The sequence below is a fragment of the Microtus pennsylvanicus genome, chromosome 11, assembly GCF_037038515.1.
Source record: "Microtus pennsylvanicus isolate mMicPen1 chromosome 11, mMicPen1.hap1, whole genome shotgun sequence".
Classification (NCBI taxonomy): domain Eukaryota; kingdom Metazoa; phylum Chordata; class Mammalia; order Rodentia; family Cricetidae; genus Microtus; species Microtus pennsylvanicus.
This window is the reverse complement of record NC_134589.1, coordinates 11096616-11118293: the sequence shown is the minus strand read 5'-3', so window position 1 is coordinate 11118293 and position 21678 is coordinate 11096616. Positions and strand designations below refer to the sequence as shown.

The window sequence follows — 21678 nt, the reverse complement described above, 5'->3', positions numbered from 1 at the left end:
GAAGGTGACAAGCAGTGGCTATAACCCACTTCCAAGCATCTTGGGTTACAGTAGCCTTATCCCCCTGCTGGGATCTGATCCTCTCACAAAGAGGATTGAGAAAAGAGGCCCCAGGATACAGGGCCCACTGATCTCAGCACAAGGCCTGGGCAGCCCGCCAGATCACCCGTGCCCAGCCCTTCCTGGTAACCATGCTCACCTGGAACTCAGTTCAAACCTGGGCACAGTTGCCACTGCCCCGAGTCAGTGGCTGCCCCAACACGCCTGGCCTGGCACGGACCCAGAGGGTGTTGTCTGCTGTGGTGGCCCACCCTTTGCTGGAGATGTAGGGCTGGGGGCATTAGAGTGTGTGCATGGATGGTCTCGGCATCAGTGGAGGCCTAGGGGAGTGACGGGGAGACCACTGTGGCAGACTGCAGCCGAATCTGGCTCAGGGAAGGCTGGCACACCCGCTGGTCCTCTCCTCGGGATCCTTATGTCAGGGTCAGGTGGGCTGCTGCGGCAAACCTCAGCTCCAGAGAGTCCTTCTCCTCCCCTCTCCCAGCGTTCCAAATGATACTGAAGGTCAGGGTTTGACTGGTGTCTTGGGACCCTGCCAGGGAAGGTCTGGGTCCAAGGGCCACCCCGTGACCCGAAGCTGGGATTGGCTTTCCTTGCTCCTGTTTCCTGTCCTGAGGTCTCTGAGCTGCCAAGTCAGGCTTCAGCGAACCAGGTCAGATCAGTCCCCGAACAAAGCTTGGTTGTTGCCCATCTGCCAAGAGGCCACAGACGAGCAAGGCTCCCGGGGCCGCCACCCCCTCTGATTGGAGTGACTTGGTGTCATCTTCAGCAGGGCTGCAAGGGGACCGGGGCCCAGGGCGGGATTAGAGAGATAAGACCAAGAAACTGGGCTGGGAGCACAGTGCCCCTCAACCCTCTGTCTCCCCAGTGCTGTTGCTGAGAGCAGCCAGGGAGCAGGCAGAATGGAGCCTGGGCTGAGCGGCCCCCAGCAGACACTCTGGAATGAATGGCTCAGAACACACAAAAACTGTCAGGAACTTTGGGGAGACAGAGGCCCCTCGCAGCTCAGCAGGGCTGTTCTGGCAAGGCTAACTAAAGTTCCTGGAGCCAGAGCGAAGCTATCCCATCAGGGGAGACCAGCTCACCTGCCATGGCTGGCTTTGTTGCTGCCACAGACACTGGACGACGCCCTGCGAGCCTGGCTGCCACATGACTCCCTGTGTCTGATACTACAGTGTCAACCAGCTTATACCCAGCAAGGCAGACTTCTTTTAATTGGCACTCTGGGATCACATGACCTGTGGCAGTTCCTGTCAGGACACTGACGCCTCTCTAGGAATCCCTCAGAACAGCAGGGCTGTCTTTGCACAAGCCCCAGGGGGCTTCACCAGGCACTGGTCCTGATGCTTCCCCCATAAATCCCTCCAGCAGACAAGAGCTGGGCTGTTTCCAAGGTAACAGCCCCAACAAACAAGTCTAAGAAAGGCGAGAGTCCCCTCTCTCCCTACCTAAGCATTCACACTCCTTGAGCCTGGGGTGTCTCTCTGGAGCCCCTGACATCCCTAGAGATCCACTCAGCATGTGCCTTGGGGCCTGGCCCTGGGCTGGTCTGAGCTAGATCTTTCTTATCAAAAACATCTTTAGCAAATTGTAGAGCTCACACAACACTGCCCATGGACAAACATGCGGAACGGGCTGCCTGCAGGTTCCATGCACGTGATAGACAGGCCAACCTGAGGAGGGCAGCTGAGCGTTCAGCTGCGGGATGGGCCTTCCACGGCTCCCGACAGACACCCACCTGAGCCCCTCCGCGTGGACAGCCAGCCCGCCGTCGAGCTAAGCCAGCTGCTCCTAAGTGGCAACCCTTTGTCCTCTCTGCGGCCATCCTGGTTTAGGCAGGTCCCACAGGTTTCGGGTAAAAAGTGGGTTACCGAATACTCCATCCAGTACACTGCACTCTCCTCTCCGCAGAGTGGAAAGTCAGAGAGAGGAGGAAGCAGGGGCAGGCAGGGTAGATGGCCGACCATGCCTGAACTTGCCTTCCCACCTCCCCAGTGGTCTGGGAAGAGCTGTCTCCTGACTTGTGCTCAGTCAGCTCTCCTGGGACTAGGGACCTCAGGAGCTAGGCTAGTATGGGACACAGCCCCAGGCCTCTTGAATGCAGGGGAGCATGACTGTGAGAAGACAAGGGGTGGCTGGAGCCGGCACCAAAATGCGGAAGAACCAGAAAGTCGCCCATTCCCACGCTTGCCAACACATGGGTAGCTTACTCAGAGGGGACCTCAGAAGGTGCATCCTCTGCCCTCCCAAAGCCCCCCAGAGCGCTGGGCAGGGATGAACCCTTATCCCTGTGGACCGCCTAGGACTGAATCCCTGTGCAGTATAGAGCTGGCAAAGCCAGCCACTTTGAGAGTCTCCTGAAAGCTACACGAATCGCAAGACAACGCCAAAGTGCACACAGAGATCCACTTGGCCAGTCTGGTTGCTGGCAGCTAAGTCCCCCAGCCTCTGCCACCGAAGACTTCCAAGCAAGCCAAGGGCACTGAAGGGGAATTCCAGGAGACTCACAGGTTGTGGGTAACTAAGTTCAGGACCCCAGAGAACAAAAGGTGTGGCCTGCAGCTGGCTCCAGTGCAGAGGGGCCTCCAAACCATGCGAGTCAAGAGGAGCCTTAGGTCCCCTTGCGCAGGGTAACACACAGCCTCCCGGTCCCTCCTAATGGCCTAGGGAAATCATGCTTGGATAGCAGTTGGAGAGTTAGAACAAGTACTTCTGAACCTGCTCCTGTAGAAAACCACGCTCACAACCAAGCTTTGTCCCTGTTTAACAATGAGACACGTGAGATGAAGTATTCCGGTCCCCGCAGCACCGGGGACTTAATCCCAAGAGCCTCACAGTTTCAAGTTCCCACCTTAACCATTGGGCAACACTGCTACAGCTTGCCGCTGAAACAAAAGGGAAGATGGAGTGTTCAGGAAGGGCTGAGGCTCTAAAAGGGCCGCCAGAGGGTCCTCTAAATGCCCTGCACATTCCCCACCTGGGAAGATCCTTTTTATTCTCCACTGCATCAGACCCCTTATTCCTAGAGGTCACCCCAAAAGCCCCACCCCTTCCTCCCAGGTGCCCTGGGCTGCTTCAGAGGAGACAGGGTTAGCAGTGAGCTGCTATTTTATCCAGATCTTGCCTCCCCAGTGACAAGGCAAGCTCCTGCAAGCTAAGGGCCTGTCCTGCTACTGCGCCTGACTATGGGCACCCACTACACAAGGCATATTTGGTAGCTGTAGGTAAAGCCATGGGGTCCCTCCAGACAGGCTTCTCATCTCCCCTCTTGAGCGGCCCAGGAATGCTCACGGCTGCTCCCTGACCACAGTGTGGCAGCCAGTCCATGTGTTTCATAAAGAGGTCTAGAAGTGATAATCCCACTCCGTCTATGGGAAAGACACAAACTTTGCTGGTTGCCCTTGGATTTTCAGGCGCTGGGGAGATTTTTAACATTCCTTGCTACTTTGCTTGAGTTTCTGGTGGCGATGGCTCTTAGGAGTCAATCTGACTTTGGCAAGAGACCCTGCTCAGAACAGGGCTGGCTCCGGGAGAGCTGGAGGACACTGGTGTGGGCTGAACTCCTACCACCCAACTGCAGCAGAGTGACCCAAGCACCCCTTGGCACCCTGCCAGGCAGGGAACAAACTGGATATGGTCCAGACCCTCCCTCTGCCCATCCTCCAGGGGCCCTACCCCTTTAGGTAAACAGAAGGAAACAGAGAGCTTGCTTTTCTAGGGGCTGGAAGCTGGATTTCCACACACCTATCACAGAAAGTTTCATATTTTTGCAAAAATGTACCTGGTCAAGGTTGGGTAGGCATAGGAGAGATGCTGGGGCAAGTACTGGCCTTCACACCATCCCCAGAAACTCCAGGCTTTAGACTCCCCATTCAGACTTGGGGTGGCTTTCTGGGGTTTGTGCAGTAAGCCAGGCACCTGTGAGCTGGGAGGACCTGGGTACCTCAGTGTCCAGACCCGCCAGTCGGGATGTGTGAGGAGACGCGAACCAAAGCACCGGCATCAGCCATCCCCAGGCCAGCCAGAGAGCCCGGGGAAAGGGCCCCAATGCCCACAACCATTCCAAGCATCTGGAGCATGCTGGGGAGGGAGAGGGGCCCAGTGCCAAACCAGCGCACACACCACCTGGAAGCCCCCACCTCCCCCACCATCCCATCAACAAGTTCTCCTGAAAGAAGCCAGTGACTGGGGGCCAAGCAGTCAAGTTAACAGCTAAGAACCACAGGGAGCTACTGGTCCAGAGGGCTATTCTTTTTAGGGCAAGCTAAATGACCCTCTTTAAGATGAAGTCAAGACATTTTGGTTCTTGAATATGGAAAGCAGGAGGAAACAGAGCATAACCTCAAGGCAGGGGGATGGCTCAAATGACCTCTTCAACTCTAACTCAGTCTCCTGATTCACAGCTCTTATCTTAAATGAACTCACAGGTTCTTGGCAGAATGCTTCCTGTCCAAACAGATTAGGAAAGGAACGTGAAGAGAAGGTCTGTGAGGCTAGAGGAGGCGGACAAAGGATCCAGCCTGGGTCACAAGGAAGAGTGGAGATCAGGGTTGCCTTAACCGGCTCTCACAGCCTTTGCTGGGCTGTCTGTGAAATGGAAGCGTGAAGTAAGAGAGTAGCGAGAGCCCTGCAATACCCCCCTCACACACACACACACCACTACCTGTTAGAGTGAAGTTAGCCACGCTAGAACACTCAAGACATCCCGAGACCCAAATAACTGGCCCAACCCTCCTGGGTGGCCCCGTTTGGAGACCTTCCTGTGCCCCACTGGGCAAATGACTACTAGGAGTTACCACCAAAAAGAGGTGCTGGGGCCTGGTCTAGACCCCTCCATCCAGCCCCACCCCACCAACACACCCGGAAGGCAGCCAGGTGCCTCAAGCGCCACCAATAAGTCAAACATTCCACTGACAGGGCGAGGGGGACGCCCCCAGAGCAGCCCCTCGCTCTCTAGAGTGAGCCAGGTCTGCGAGGGACAGAGAAAGGGCAAGATCAGAAGAAACTCCGGCGGCGCAGAGGGCAAGAGACTTGCACAGCGGCCTCCTCCAGGCCCTGGCGGCCCCGGGGGGTCTGAGCATAGGGGAAAGCCAAGTGCATGGAGAACAGAGCTCACGCGTGGAGCGCCCCACAATCACCATCTGGGGGAGGGGACAATCCAGCCCGGGACTATAGACTGTCCAGGGAGTACAACGTCCCGCGAGGTTTGAGCCACCGGACCGACTTGGTTCCTGGGTAACCTCGTCCACTCCGGCCACCAGCGCTCAGGTGGCACGCGCAGGTCCCCGACGCCGACCCTCCCCACGCCGGGCGCGGCGCCCACCTGAATAAGACTTCTTCATGGTGCCGCCGTGGCCGCCGCTCCCAGGAAAGTGTGGCGGCGAGGCCGCGGGGCGCGGGCTCCCAGGTAGCTAATTCGCGGCCGCCTGAGGGCGGGAGGAAGGCGGGAGCACGGCCGCCCCGCCCCGTCGAGGTGCGCGCCCGCCCCGCCCCACCCCGCGCCCCCACGCAGGTGCGTCCCGCGCCACCCGCCACACCACCCCTCTGAAGCCGAGAGTAAGCCACTGCAACTTTCCCCGGGTTAGGCAGGAGCAGCCGGAGGAGGAGGCACCCGGGCAGCCACGGGCTACCACAGGACAGTCGCGGGGTGTCTGAGGGGTGGAGTGGGGAACGGGACGCTGGATTAAATGAGTCGGGCTGATTACCACCCACAGGTATCGCACGGGCCGTGCTGGCTGCTCCAAAGGCCTGGACCTCCGTGTCTTCTTCCAGAACCTTGGGTCTGGTCATCATTTCTGCCACATCTGATATTGAAGAAGCACCCACTCTCTGCTTGTGCCTGGCTCCATGTCTAGTGGTCCCCGAGTCTCTACAGCAAGGGAATCTGGAACTCCGCAGCTAGCGCTGAGTTCTTACTTTCAAATTCTTAAAAAAATGCATGCATGTAATCTCAACACGTTGAAGGCTGAGGCAGGAGGATCACTGCAAGTTTAATAGCAGCCTGGTTGTACAGTGAGTGCCTGGTCAGCCAGAACTATGAACCAAGATCCTGTCTTTAAAAGAGCAAGCAAACAAACAAAAAGGGGCCAGGCGATGGTGGCTCAAGCTTTTTAAGTCCAGCATTCTGGGAGGCAGAGGCAGGGGGATTTCCAAGTTTCAGGCCAGACTGGTCTACAGAGTAAGTTCCAGGACAGCCAGGGCTACTCAGAGAAGTCCTGTCTTGAAAAACCAAAAGAAAAAGAAATGGGCGGGGGTGAGGGGTGGGCACGCTGAGCGATAGCTCAGTGGTTAGGAGCACTTGCTACTTAACCATAGGACCCTCGAGTTGCCTTCCCAGCACCCACTCGGTGAGTTCACAGTTTCCTCTAACTCCAACTACAGGGGATCCAACACCTTCCAGCAGCACACAAGTGTGAATATACTCACACAGACACACACATGGCTCACGCAAGATGACTCAAAGATTAAATTCACTTGCTCCTAGGTTCAATTTCAGGGACCCACAAAGTGGACCCCAAAAATTGGCATTGCCACAAATTGTCCTCTGACCTCCACATCACCTTTGAACTACGGCGTGCACCCCTCCTCCAACGCACTACAGGCTCACACAGGTAAGTAAACAAAATGTGAACTGATCAAATATAAGTAAATAAAACAGAAAGTAAAAGAAAAAGAAAAAGTCTTCCTATAATAAAACGTTCTTTGTTTTGGTTTTGCGTATGTGTCCGCGTGCGCGTGGACGCGGAGGGGAAAGTGATTAATTCTGTCCCGAGGGTGTTGAAAGCGGTCTATTGAGGTTATGCCAAAGCAAGGCAAACAGGGCTTCGGAGAAGGTGAATGTGCCAGGTAGCTACGGTGATGGGAGGTGCAGGTTCCGGGCAGTATGCAGGGCGTGGTGAAGCCTGGGGCGCCACTGCCTCACCGACTCAAGGCACTGGGAAGGAAGAGCGGGCGATCCAGGTAGGGGCAGAGCTGCTCTGGCACACCGTTCTGAAAAGCCCACAGAAGAGTTACATCACCCTAAAATCCCCTTCCCTTTTTCCTTTGCAGGGAATTGCCGCTTCCCGCCTGAGTGTGGTGGGAAACTTGTCGGTGGAAAACCGAGGTTGCGCTCAGCCGATTTCAGACCACCAATCTTCCCCCATCACCACACACACACACACACACACACACACAGAGAGAGAGAGAGAGAGAGAGAGAGAGAGAGAGAGAGAGAGAGAGAGAGAGAGAGAGAGAGAGAGCCCATTCCAGTTACAGCACAGGCAGCTCAGTTACAGCACAGGCAGCTCCGGTGTGCCTCCTCTCTCTCTCTCATCTGAGAACCTGAACCTCCGAAAGCCTAGGACACCTGCATTGGAAAAGATTGAAGGAATAGATGGGAGAGGGACAAGGTTTCTACGCGAGGGTCCTGGAACTCACTCTAGAGACCAGGCTGGCCTTGAACTCACAGAGATCCATCTGCCTCTGCCTCCTGGGTGCTGGAATTAAGGGCATATGCCACCACAGCCCGGCTCTCATTTTGGATCTTTTAAATGGCTATTTTTTTAAAATGTGGGACAGATTCACTGCCTCTGTGAGTATACCTGACGTCACCAACGGTGACGGCCCACATGCCGCTACAATTCACTAAACAGGCTTTTTAAAGGTTTTTTCAATACTCTGTTCCTCTGCCTGCTGAGTGGTTGGTGACCCCTCACCAGCTTTCTTCACGATCCAGGTCTTGCTGTGACAAACGAGGATTATGACATTCCCGACATGGTGCCACGCTGAGCTCACAATTCCTAAGTGATATTAAGGCTGGGTGTAGGTCCACACCTTTGATCCCAGCATTCTGAGGCAGATTTCTGAGAGTTGGAGGCCAGTGTAGTCTACATAGTGAGTTCCAGGACAACTGTGGTGACATACTGAGACTCGGTCTCAAAAAAAGAAAAGGGAAGAAAGGAAGGAAAGAAAGAAAGAAAGAAAGAAAGAAAGAAAGAAAGAAAGAAAGAAAGAAAGAAAGAAAGAAAGAAAAGCCGGGCGGTGGTGGCGCACGCCTTTAATCCCAGCACTCGGGAGGCAGAGGCAGGTAGATCTCTGTGAATTCGAGGCCAGCCTGCTCTTCCAGGACAGGCTCCAAAGCTACAGAGAAACTCTGTCTCGGAAAAAAAAGAAAGAAAGGAAGGAAGGAAGGAAGGAAGGAAGGAAGGAAGGAAGAAAGAAAGAGGAGCTGGAGAGACCATCTGATGAGATCCAGTGCAGAATACAGTATATATAATAAATAAATAAATCTTTAAAAAGAAAGAAAGAAAATTATCTCTGTGGCTCTAAATAAAACAGGAAGCACATAGCACTGGCCTCAAGATCAGTAGGAAGAATCTGATGGGCCTGGAGGAAGTTGGAGCTAGCCAGAAAGAAACACTCTTGGGCATTGGAGGTCACTTCCTCGTGTGGTAGCAGAAAACTTAGCTGAACCATTGCCTGAAGTGAACGAATAAACCTGTATATTAATGCACTTCCCATGAGCCTTGGGTCTTGGTGCCCTCTGAGTGGGTGACTCAGAAGACTACCTCTTGCCGGTGGCTCATGCTGTGTGAGGGTCCCAGACAGCACAGTCACCTTAAGAGTTTAGGATTAGCTGCGGAGTGTTCCAGGCAGTATATGCAGAAGGTGCCAGCACTCTGCCATCCTCCAGACTCTGAATATGCCTGCACTCATGTAGTGCGCACGCACACACACATGCACACACACACACATGCACACATGCATGTGCTCACACACACAGACGAGTGCACACACACGTATGCATTATCCCAGCACTCTGGAGTTGGAGACATGAAGATCAGTAATTGGAAGCCACATGAGACATCCTCTAAAATAAATAATAAATAAATAAACTCGGAGAAAACTTCTTGCCCCATGAACCCTTTGGACAGTCACAGGATTTCTGAGGCCCCGGAAAAAGCACGTTGTGTGTCTTGGGAAGTCCCCAGTGGTCTCCTGAAGGCCAAGATGAAACAGGGTTTCTCTCAGAAGGTTTAATGATGTCCATGGATTTGGGGGGGGGTTGTTAAAGCAAGGAGTGGGAGGACATCAGGCGTCAGGGAGGGAGAGTGACATTCTTCTAGGTGGTTCCAGCACAATAGACACATTGGTCGAAACTCATAGGCTATAAAACATGAAGATGGAGCCCGGAGTAGACCCTGAGTCCTGCCTGTCTTCCAGAGCAGCCAGCCTGCATCACCGGGGCAAGCAGGCAGTGCGTGTGAAAACGGAAATACCGGGGAGCACTGGGATTTCTCTGTATGCTCTGGGCGACTCTTCTGGAAACCAGAAACGCTTCTAAATGCAAGTTTTATTAGTTTTTTTAAAAAAAAACGTTTTGTGGGTGGGATGTTTTCCTGGTGGGGTGGGTTTTCAGCACACCTATTGAGAACGCCCTCCCTTTGAAAGGAGTTGGGTGCATGCCCTGCATGGGCTGGAGCCAGAAGGCAGTGAAAGGGCCTTTCACCCCCAGGAGCATGAATGCTGGCTGCTCAGGGCCTGACGGTTACTACCTCAGGGGAAGAGGGAGGAGTGCCTCAGAACTGGAGCCAAGGCTGAGGATCCCGCCATGACAGGCCTAAGCGAGGCCGTCCCACTCTCTGGCCACTCTGGCCTGGACTCCTTTTGCCCTTCGTGGTGGGAATAAGGTTTTCATGAGAGCATAATTCCAACTGGACATAGAGGACCCGGCATGCTTTGCAGTCACCTTGAAACATCTCCCACCGTGGGGCCAAGGTCCCTTCCCTGGGATTCTGGGTGGCCTTCAATGTCAGCTTGAACCCATCTCCTAGAGCATGAGCCACCAGCAAGAGGTGGCCTCCTGAGACTTCATCCAAAGCCTGAGGCTCATGGGAAGTGTAGTAACGCAGAGAACGAGGTTTAAAGCCACAGGCATGCAACCCTCAGTGTCGGGAGCCAGAACCCAGGACTGCTTCTTCAGATTCAGCCAGGAGCTGGCCAAGACTGGGCTCAACAGGAGCCGGATCTGCCACCAAGTTTCCAGACCCAAGAGCTTCTGCTTTTAGTCAGTTAGAGCCAAGACCTTACTGAGTGGGACATCCCAGTCTAGCAACTCAGGCCTTCGGTGACAGCAAGGAAATGAGTCCACCACCAATGTGGGATGGACAATCTCTTACTGCCTCATAGCTTGGTGTATTTTGTGTGACTAGCAGAATACCTGAAACTGGGTTCTTTATAAGGAAAAATACGGAGTGGCGGGAGGGTATCAAGCCTGGTGGCTGGAAAAATCTAAACAGCAGGGCACCAGTGTTTGTCATGTTTCCCCACCTGGTTTTCTTGGGGGGTCACCCTAGGCTGTGAGGAGTGGGAGACGCGGACCACACCAAGCCTTCTCAGCAGCCACTTCCCTTGGGAAAGGCCCAAGTCTGTAGCTCCGATCCAAGGTCCTGGCCTTGTTGAAGTTTTCCCAGTCAGTCCAGTTGCAGAGGGGCGGGGTTTGTAGCAGAGCCTCAGCCGCTCACCCCATGCTGCCATCTAAGCCCTACAGCCCCCATCATCTTCGTACTCCTCTGAGAACATCCTCCTTATGGCGGTCTGCTGAGCGGCTTCCCTGGAGGATGGTCCTTTGTAGTCGGAGCTAACCTGCCTGAGCGGCTTCCCTGGAGAAGGTCCCCTGTAGTCAGAGCTAACCCACCTGAGTGGCTTCCCCAGGGGATGGTTCCCTGTAGCAGGAGCTAAGCCACCTGAGCGGCTTCCCCGGGGGATGGTCCCCTGTAGTTGGAGCTAACCCACCTGAGTGGCTTCCCTGGGGAAGGTCCCCTGTAGTCGGAGCTAACCCGCCTGAGTGGCTTCCCTAGGGAAGGTCCCCTGTAGTCGGAGCTAACCCGCCTGAGTGGCTTCCCTGGAGAAGGTCCCTTGTAGTCGGAGCTAACCCGCCTGAGTGGCTTCCCTGGAGAAGGTCCCTTGTAGTCGGAGCTAACCCGCCTGAGTGGCTTCCCCGGGGGATGGTTCCCTGTAGCAGGAGCTAAGCCACCTGAGCGGCTTCCCTGGGGAAGGTCCCTTGTAGTCGGAGCTAACCCACCTGAGTGGCTTCCCCGGGGAAGGTCCCCTGTAGTCAGAGCTAACCCGCCTGAGTGGCTTCCCTGGAGAAGGTCCCTTGTAGTCGGAGCTAACCCGCCTGAGTGGCTTCCCTGGAGAAGGTCCCTTGTAGTCGGAGCTAACCCACCTGAGTGGCTTCCCCGGGGGATGGTCCCCTGTAGTTGGAGCTAACCCGCCTGAGTGGCTTCCCTGGGGAAGGCCCCTTGTAGTCGGAGCTAACCCACCTAGCGGCTTCCCCGGGGAAGGTCCCCTGTAGTCAGAGCTAAGCGCTGCCGCTCTGGCCTGCTTGACTCAGCGTCTTTGTTGCTGACTCTGCTCCGGCTCCGGCTGTTTGCAGGGTCTGATGATTGAGGCCTTGCCGAAGTGTGAAATTTACAGTAACCCTGTGCACAGGCTCTCCAGGAGGTTCCGTGGGTGTGTCTCCCGACACCACCTTCCTGGAAGACACTCAGAAAAAAAAAAAAAACGAGAAGAGCTTTAAGACGCTCGTGTGTTTTTGTGTCTGTAGTTACTTTTTTTCCTGTTGCTGATCTGAAATTGATTTCTTAAATATTGCCCCATGGGCCTCTGCTTTGGTAAGAAGGATGGACAGATGAGTAGCAGGGGGTGGGAGGTGGAAGGGTGGGGGTGGAAGTGGGGGGTTGAGAACATGCAGAAGGGTGTGCACAGTCAGAACGAGCAGGGGTGAGACAGAGAGACATGAGCAACAGCTGTCAGAGCAGCTGGTGCAAAGGGCTTGCGGTAGGGGGAACAGGAGAGGGGGCAGGGTGCTCCTTTTTTTTTTAAGGTTTTATGAGACGGGGTTTCTCTGTGTAGCCCTGACTGTCCTGAACTCAATCTGTAGTCCAGGCTGGTTTTGAATTCACAGAGATCTGCCTACCTCTGCCTCCTCCTCCTGAGTGCTGAGATTAAAGGTGTGTGCCACCATGCCTGGTTTTGGTGTGTGTGTGTGTGTGTGTGTGTGTGTGTGTGTGTGTGTGTGTGTGTGCACCATGACCACCCAGCAATATGTGGGCTCTGAGCACATGTACCCCAGTTCTCATGCTTGACTGGCAAGCACTTCATTCACGGACCCCCCACCCCCGCACCTCTAACTTGGCACTATGTGAATGTCTTCTATGGCTCTAATGTCTTTCTTGTTGCTTTGGTTTTGCTGAGACAGTCTTGCTGTAGCCTAAGAGAGCCTTCACCCCCTCACCTTCCTGCTGGGATTACTTGTGGGCACCGCCAGACGGGGCTCTTGACTCCAGAACCCTTTTTTTTTTTTTTTTTTTGGTTTTTCGAGACAAGGTTTCTCTGTGGTTTTGGAGCCTGTCCTGGAACTAGCTCTTGTAGACCAGGCTGGTCTCGAACTCACAGAGATCCGCCTGCCTCTGCCTCCCAAGTGCTGGGATTAAAGGCCTGCGCCACCATCGCCCGGCTCCAGAATCCTTTTATCACAGGGTGCCCGGAAGCTTCTGTGGAACCTACTTTGGGAGGCTGTACAGAAAGGTGGCAGCCCCACTCTGGCTTTCTCCATGCTGTGCTCAGTATCTGCTGTGGGCCAGGTCTGCTCCTTGCAACAGCCTGGACCTGCATTGCCTCCATTTTGAGTCTAAGTGTCAAGAAAGGGTGACTCCACCTGGTCATTTTCACAAGTCTTCCCTAGGAAGTTGCCATGTGGAAAGACTCCTGCCTCTGTCCCTGGGTTCCAACTGGAGCACAGTGTCCCCTGCCCATGACACTCAGCCCACTTCGAATTGACCCTCAAAATGTACTGTCCCCAGCCCTCCCTCTACCATCCCCAGCCCTCCCTCTACCGTCCCCAGCCCTCCCTCTACCGTCCCCAGCCCTCCCTCTACCGTCCCCAGCCCTCCCTCTACCGTCCCCAGCCCTCCCTCTACCGTCCCCAGCCCTCCCTCTACCGTCCCCAGCCCTCCCTCTACCGTCCCCAGCCCTCCCTCTACCGTCCCCAGCCCTCCCTCTACCGTCCCCAGCCCTATCTATCATCTATCTATCATCTATTATCTATCATCTGTCTATCTATCAATCTATCTATCTATCTGTCTATCTATCTGGTTTTTTGAGAGAGGTTTTCCCATGTAATAGCCCTGGCTGTCCTGGAACTCACTCTGTAGACCAGACTGTCCTTGAACTCACAGAGATCCTCCTGCCTCTGCCTCCCAAGTGCTGGATTAAAGGCGTGAATTTATTCTTGTATAAATTACAGTAAGTGGAGAGACTCAAGATATCTATGTTTCTGACTTAGCTGCTCCCTGCTGGCATGCGGGTCCCTCCCTGGGAGACCAGGCAAGGGTGGTCATTGGCTGACACCCTCAAAGTTGCAGATGGAGCTGCCTCTGACCCATGGCCCAGTCACCTCTGGTCCTGCTCACTTCCTGCCGCCTTTGCCTCCCAGGAGGATGATAAAGAGTGTGATGTCACTCCAGGGCATGAGAAAGGAGAAGGTCTGTCTGCCTTTCATGCTGACACTTCCCCGGTACCCCCCTAGAGGGAAGCTGGGACCTGAGAAAAACCGCTGGGAACCCCAGCTGTGCTGCTCCTTTCTGGCTTATTTTTTATTCGATTTATTGATTTATTTATTTATTTTGAGACAAGGTCTCACTCTGTACTCCAGTATAGTCTGGAGTTCATTCATGGCAATCCTCTTGCCTCAGCCTCCTGAATGCTAGGATTACAGGTGTAAGTATCACACTTAGCTTCTAATGGCTTTGTACGCGTATGTGTGTTGTGTGGAGGTCAGAGGTCAACATCAATCTCTAACTTGTTACCTTTTTCTTATTACACTGAATTGTGCATGTGTGTGTGTTGTGTGTGTGTGTGTGTCCATGTACACACGTCCTGGCACCAGTATAAAACAGGGAGTTTTCTCCTTCCACCACATGGAAGAGCAGTCAATACTCTTAACCACTGAGCAATCTCTCCATCCCCTTCCATTTTTTTTTAACTTTATTTTGTATGGTGTGAAGGTGTCAGATCCCCTGGAACCGGAGTTATAGTTGTGAGCTGCCGTGTGGGTGCTGGTGCTCTTAACCACTGAGCCATCTCACCAGCCCCTTTCTCCCATTCCTAAGATCCATTGTTTCTGGGGTTGTTTTCCAGGAACTGCATCACCCCAAACCCCACCCACCCCAGCATGAGTGACAGCTCAAGAAAGCATCCCAAGAGTTCCCATCCCTGCCAACCTTCCCCTTCCCCTATATTCCAGCATCCTCAAGATAACACGCACCTGGGCAGAAAGGAGACAGAAGTCTGATGACCTCCCTCTCTGCTGGAAGGGAATGTTCTGGATTCTACCCTGTGAAGGTCTGGGATGATGACAACTATGATCCAAGATGGTGACAGTCATGTGACATCAAGAGACCAGCGCTCCACCACAGACTTCACCTCAGCTCTCTAGGTCACTCGTGAACAACCTCTACCTGAAGATGTTAGATATCCTTTCTTCAAACACCCCACCCCACTAGCTCAGCCTCCCTCTGGGCTTCTCTTGCCCCAGGCCTGACTCTTGAGCAGCCAGAGGGAGGGAAAGGTAGTGTCTCCCAGAGAGCTTCATAAAACAAAAGCTTGTCATGACTCAAGCATGGTGACACACGTCTTTAACCCCAGCACTCAGGAGGCAGTAAGTGGGCCGATCTCAGTGAGTTCAAGGCCAGCCTGGTCTCCATAGTGAGTTTCAGGACAGCCATGGCTACACAGTGAGACCCTGTCTCAGAAAACAGAACACTTTATTCGGGTTAACCAAAAGCTTCTCTCAGTTGAGACGTGGAACATTCCCCAGGTCTGATGAGCCTTTGACCAAATCATAGTTTTGCCCCACATCAACTTTTGACACGATCCCTCACCATCTGGGATAGCTAGACTGACCTCATAGCTGTGGTGCTTGGGACAGCACATGAATTATTTGGTGGCTCTCTTCCTGGCCGCCATCCCAGGCCCCTCCAGCCTTTCTCAGTGCACAGACAAACAACAAAGAGTTAATGAGGGATGGAAAGGTGGCTTCTGGGAGCCAGCCTGCTGGAAACCCAGCCCCACTCAGGCCTCTCCACAGGGGCTGAGCCTGACAGACAGAGGAGCCAGGTGTCTCCTCTTATCACGCGAGCCATCACCTGGGAGGGTGAGAAAATCCTAATTTGTTTTCATTAAAACATAGATAAATAAAGGGCCTGCCAAGCAGCAAGGAGGAAGGCTGGGAAACAGGCTGCTGCCCTCGGGGCCACAGCTGCAGGTGGCTGAAGGTCACTGCACTTGTGACAAGGGTCTGCTGAACCCTCCAGGGAAAGCTCTGGCTCTCCAGCCCACTCTGGGCCGTCCTCAGCAACGGTGCAAGCATCCCTGGAGGAGCTGTGAGACCCAGAACAGGATGCCCAAATGAAGCACACTTCTGGCAAGCGACAATTGATTGTGCAAATGTGTGCGCATACATACATGCATCCGTACATGTAAATGTGTGTGTATATACATGCTTCCATACATGTAAACATATTTACATACATGCATCCATACATGTAAATGTGTGTATACATACATGCATTTGTACATGTAAATGTGTGTATACGTACATGCATCCGTACATGTAAATGTGTGTATACATACATGCATCTGTACATGTAAATGTGTGTATACATGCATGCATCTGTCCATGTAAATGTGTGTATACATGCATGCATCTGTACATGTAAATGTATTTACATGCATGTATCCGTACATGTAAATGTGTGTATACATACATGCATCTGTACATGTAAATGTATTTACATGCATGCATCTGTACATGTAAATGTATTTACATGCATGCATCTGTACATGTAAATGTATTTACATGCATGCATCTGTACATGTAAATGTATTTACATGCATGCATCTGTACATGTAAATGTGTGTATACATACATGCATCTGTACATGTAAATGTATTTACATGCATGCATCTGTACATGTAAATGTGTGTATACATACATGCATCTGTACATGTAAATGTATTTACATGCATGCATCTGTACATGTAAATGTATTTACATACATGCGTCTGTACATGTAAATGTATTTACATGCATGCATCTGTACATGTAAATGTATTTACATGCATGCATCTGTACATGTAAATGTGTGTATACATTCATGCATCTGTACATGTAAATGTATTTACATACATGCATCCGTACTTGTAAATGTGTGTATACATACATGCATCTTTACATGTAAATGTGTGTATACATACATGCATCTGTCAATGTAAATGTATTTACATGCATGCATCTGTACATGTAAACGTGTGTATACATACATGCATCTGTACATGTAAATGTATTTACATACATGCATCCTTACATCTGTACATGTAAATGAATTCAAACTTTACTGAGCAGGGTGTGTTTTTATTTGATAACCCTGGAAACTCAATGCGGCCACCACCCCTAGACCTGGGTAGCCGTTCCTAGAAAGGGACCCTGGACATCAACTCCTTAGCCATCATCCCCAGCACCACGCTAAGGACCAGACCCTTGAGTGACAATTCTGGCCTACCCAAACCAAATGAGATAAAAAGGACAGGGAAGATGAGGGTTGCTTTGCTTTTGTAAAACTGAAAATGTTCCTATGATGGGTCTCTGCTCTCTCTCTCTCTCTCTCTCTTTCTCTCTCTCTCTCTCTCTCTCTCTCTCTCTCTCTCTCTCTCCTCCCCCCCCCCCTGTGTATGTGTGTGGGCATCCATGCACACTCGTGTGCTTATATATGTGTATGAAACTGTCCTTAAAAAAATAAAAGACAGCTGGGCAGTGGTGGTGCACACCTTTAATCCCAGCACTCAGGGAGGCAGATCTCTATGAGTTCAAAGCCAGCCTGGTCTACAGAGTGAATTCCAGGACAGTCAGAACTACACAGAGAAACCCTATCTTGGAAAAATCAAAAGACAAACAAACAAAAAACTCACACAAGACAGTGATACAGGGTGTAGTAGTATACATCTTTATCTCCACACTCCAGAAGCAGAGACGGGAGGAGCACGAGTCCAAGACCATTCTGGGCTCCACAGAGAATTTGAGGGTAGCCTGGGCTACGGGAGACCCTGTCCTTCATAGATAGATAGACAGACAGACAGGCAGACAGTGGTGCTATGGTGTATGTCTGTTAATATGTCTTTGGAGGGCTGAGGATATAGATCAGGGTAGAGCACTGGCCTAGCTCATGTGAGGATCTTGCTTCGACCGGTTACAAAGGCAAACGTAGAGATATTTCTGATAAAGTGGAAATGTACGCCCCTTGGGTAGGATGCTGAGGCAGGAGGATTGCTTGAAGTCAGGTGATGAAGGCCTGCAGTGAGCAACATAATGAGATCCTTCCTGTCCATTAGGAAGATTCGGGCTTTGTTTTGTTTTTTTAAAGGACCGAGGCCTGGGGAAGTAACACATCTGTCCATCTTTCCCCATACTACAGTTGAGCCAGCACCAGGGCATCAGGCTCTCAGCTGGCCCCTCCGTATAGCTCCTCCTCCCTGCTCCTTCCTCCTAGGCCCAGCCTACCTAAATACCCATGCCTTCTTTCTTTACTCCCAGCCCCTGTCCCCACTGAGCAGACCCACGGACTGGCCTTGCCCCTCTCCTGTGCCTCTTCCCAGGGAAGCCTCACTTTACTCCCTCAAACCTTATTTCCTTAGCTGTAGGATGAAGTTAATGTCCCCACCCCCACCCGTCATCGAGAGGAGGCCACTTGAGGGTGGCCACGTGTGAACGCCGGTCACGTTGCAGACTTAACGGTTTGTACATGTTTCTTTGCTAATATTATAATTCGATAAAATGGTTTCTCAACAATTAACAATTAACTTCAATGAACAAAGAAGCCCCCAACAAAGGAAAACAACACAGTTCAACTTGCAAGAAGTTTCCTTGCCGCTGGCTTTTAAGAGGGAATGGTAATTTACGATTGGACGCCTGTGCACAGTCGGCCAGAAGAAATCAGACAGCTGGGCTCAGAGCTGGGTCAGTGGGATGCGGTTTCGTTTTTCAAAATTAACCTTCAAACTCATCACATTCCAGGGCTCTGGAAACTTTGTTGATTTCTATTTTTAATGAACTTTTATAGTAAAAGAAAAAAGTCAATGAATTAAAGAGGATAATATTTCAAAGTCCATATTTCAGGTCATTCCTTATAACAGAGCCAGAGAAACTTTAAGGAGAAAATGTTTGGTTGCAACCTCAAGGCTGGGCACGGTGGCATGTACCTTTAATCCCAGCACTCAGGAGGCAGAGCAGAGGGGTCTCTGAGAGTTCAAGCCCAGCCTGGTCTACATAGCAGGTTCTAGGCCAGTCAAGGCTATATAGCAAGACACCTCCCTGTCCCCTCCAAAAGACACAGCCTTAATAAAAAGTAAGTCATTCTCAGAGAACGAGGCACGGGTGCTTGGCCTCCCTGCCATCATCTTCGAAGCCCACACCCTGAGAAGAGATGGTAGCGCCTAGGCTGAAAGTGTGACAGACACGGGGAGAGGTCCAGGAGAACCAGCTGGAAACCCGCAGAGGCTGCAGGAGCAGAGATCAGGGATGTTGACCAGGACCCAGGAATGACTGTTAAGCTGCAGGCCAGAATTTGTCTCTCAAGCCCTGTGGAGTGGTGCGCGCCTATTGTCCCAGCATCCACGATTATTACAGCCCAGGCTACACACTGAGTTCAAGGCTGGACCGGGCTACACCATGAGGCCACGCTTCTCACAAAAGCAGGAAACGGGGCAAGGGTTCAGCTGTTAAAGAGCTCCCTTTGTCAGCAAGAGGGCCTGGGTTTGACATCTAGAGCCCAGACTAAAAGGCCGGGCAGAGGTGCACACTTGCAGTCCCAGTGCCTGGAGGCGGATGGGCTGCCTGGGGTTTGCCTCCGAACCTCAGTGGTGCGGTCCAGGCCAATGAGAGACCCTGTTTCAAAATAAGGTGGATAGCAAATGAGGAACAGAACCCTGGGCTGTGCTCTGGCCTCCACATGCTCTCGAGGACAGATGTACACACACATACATGCACAAAGACAAATCAATGAAGGGGCTGGAAAAACGGCTCAACAGTTAAGTCTACCGAGTGCGCTAGCAGAGGACCCAGCCCCCACATGGCGGCTCACACATCCGTGACTCTAGTTCTACAGGGATCTGATGCCCTCTCCTGGCCTCCATGGAGTATATGCACACATGTGGCGTGTAGATTCACGAGCAGGCAAAATGCACCCCCCCGCCACACACACACAAATCGGAAAGAAACTTAAGTCACAGAGCTTGTCTCTTGACGGTCTAGAACTTCCATCTGCATCAAGCCCACCCAAGAGGCCAGTGTTACCCATCACCGAAACAGTCCATTTTGGTCATTTGCCCTGCACCTGTGGCTTTCTGGCAGGTTCTGCAGATCGTCCTTTCTGGTTTGTCAGCTGAAGAGTCAAATCATAAAAATAAAAAAGAATGAGGCAGGGGATGAAGCCGAGCTCTGCGCCCAGGCTGGGGTAGAGTCTCCAGAGCAGCGTCAGGGCCAGGGATTCAGCGACACCCTGACATCCTGCGTCTCCCTCAGTAATGACCTCATCATCCTGGAAGGGGGCCCCTGGAAGAGACAAGTCATGTGATTGCGACGGGGGGGGGAGGTGATCCAGCCCCCAAACCCACGGGCAAAGCTGATCCTAAGGACAACTGGAGAAACTTGAGCACGTGGTGATTAAGGCACTCCAGATGTGACGGTAAGAAGAGAAAATCCGAAGATTTTCAAATAAAAATGTTTGGCGTCGTCAAAGACCATAAGAAATCGTCGAAACCCTGATTGGCTTAAGCGAAATAGAAACAGGTGGTCCTGGAGAGGAACCCTCTGGAAATTCCACAAGTCAGCAGCGCGATTCTTAAGATTCAGAACTCAGCACGTGGAACGTTACTTGGCAGGACAGTCTGAAGAGAGCAGTGAGCTGGCGGGTAGAGTGACCAAGAATGTGGCCCAGAGCTGGGCAGACAGACCCACCTAACCAATGTCAGACGTGAGGGTGAAGAAGCCCAGAAGACAGACGGAGACCTGAGAGGAAATAGAAGGAAATGCTCATCGGCTCCTAAGAGGGAAGCCAGCATTTCTCAACAACTGAAAGCTGATGCGGTGTGCCACCGGGGATAAAAGAATACCCGCCCATTTCTAGATATATTTTGACAAAACTGGGCTGCATCTGAGGATCAAGAGACAGCTTGGGGACTGGAGAGATGGCTCAGCTGTTAAGAGTACTGGCTGCTCTTCCAAAGGTCCTGAGTTCAATTCCTAGTAACCACACGGTGACTCATAGACATCTATGAGATTTGGTGCCCTCCTCTGGCCTGCAGGCATACACGCAGGCAGAACACAGTATACATAATAAATAAATCTTTTTTAAAGATTTAAAAAAGAGACAACTCTGAAAAGCGACCAGAGACAATAAAAATGAACAAAACAAACAAACAAGCTGGTTACTGTACTGGCTGGTTTTCTGTCAGCTTGACACAAACTAAAGTCAGCTGAGAGGAGGGAGCCTCAACTGAGAAAATGCCTCCTTAAGAAGGGGCTGTAGGGTATTTTCTTAATTAGTGGTTGATGGGGAGAGCCCAGCCTACAGTGGGTGGGGACACCTGGCTTGGTGGTCCTAAGAAGACAAGCTGAGCTAGCCAGTAAACAGCATCCCTCCATGGCCTCTCCATCAGCTCCTGTCTCCAGGTTCATGCCCTATTTGGGTTCCTTTCCTGACTTCCTTCAGTGACAAGCTATGGTGTGGAAGCATAAGACAAATAAACCCTTTCTTCTCCGAGTTTCTTTTGGTCATCCTGTGTCTTCACAGCAGCTGTCACCCTAAGGCAGCTACTTAGCAAGAAATGATGGATAGAATTCCCATCCTTTACTGGAGCTTAGATCAGGATTGTGAAGGCTAAAGGAACACAGGAAGCATCCTAAACTCCTATACCCAGCTAAACTATCTCTTGAGAGTGTGGTTAAGTGAATGTGTTCAGACAGAAAAATCTTGAGAAAGAGTTCCCTGCTTACAACCTGTCTCTGAAACAGTCACCAAAGTGTGAGCTTCAGGAGTGGTGAAGTGAACTCCTGAGAAAGACAAGACCATGAAAAAAGACAGCAAAAGAAAACGTCACCATGTCGGGTGGTGGTAGCACACACCTTTAATCCCAGCACTCGGCAGGCAGAGACAGGCCCGTCTCTCTGAGTTTGAGGCCAGACTGGTCTACAGAACTAATGAGAGAGAGAGAGAGAGAGAGAGAGAGAGAGAGAGAGAGAGAGGTGAGCTTCGGTAGGAAGAAATGGAACTGGCTGGCTGGAACCTCCAGGCTTCAGGTCACTTTTGCTTGACTCTCTCTCAAAACCCCACCCTCTCAGAGAATCTCCAATAAAGAAAAGGCGCCAAAAAGCTCAGTTCTGTATTCCTGGCAGCCACAGCAGCTCCTCCCCTGAAGTTGCCAGCAGTCCAAGTCCCTACTTAAAGCGTTCAGCTTTTGACCCAGTTTGTGGCCTCGTCTCTCACCTACAGCCTGTATAAGTTCCCTGCTTTAGTTCGG

General features: G+C 52.0%; 1 protein-coding gene across 3 annotated transcripts in view; it reads right to left on the bottom strand.

The window, feature by feature from the left end:
- Positions 1-5865, bottom strand: part of Septin9 (septin 9) — a 163488-nt gene extending 157623 nt beyond the window's left edge. Inside the window, exon 1 of one of the 3 annotated variants that reach the window (XM_075990207.1) lies at positions 5766-5865. In XM_075990207.1, coding sequence (XP_075846322.1) covers positions 5766-5853 — 88 coding nt within the window. In that variant the 5' untranslated portion in view covers positions 5854-5865. Of the gene's footprint in view, positions 1-1145; positions 1168-5383; positions 5479-5765 lie in introns of those variants that run through there. The other 2 variants (XM_075990208.1, XM_075990209.1) reach the window with 2 other exon arrangements.
- Between the last annotated feature and the right edge of the window lie 15813 nt (positions 5866-21678).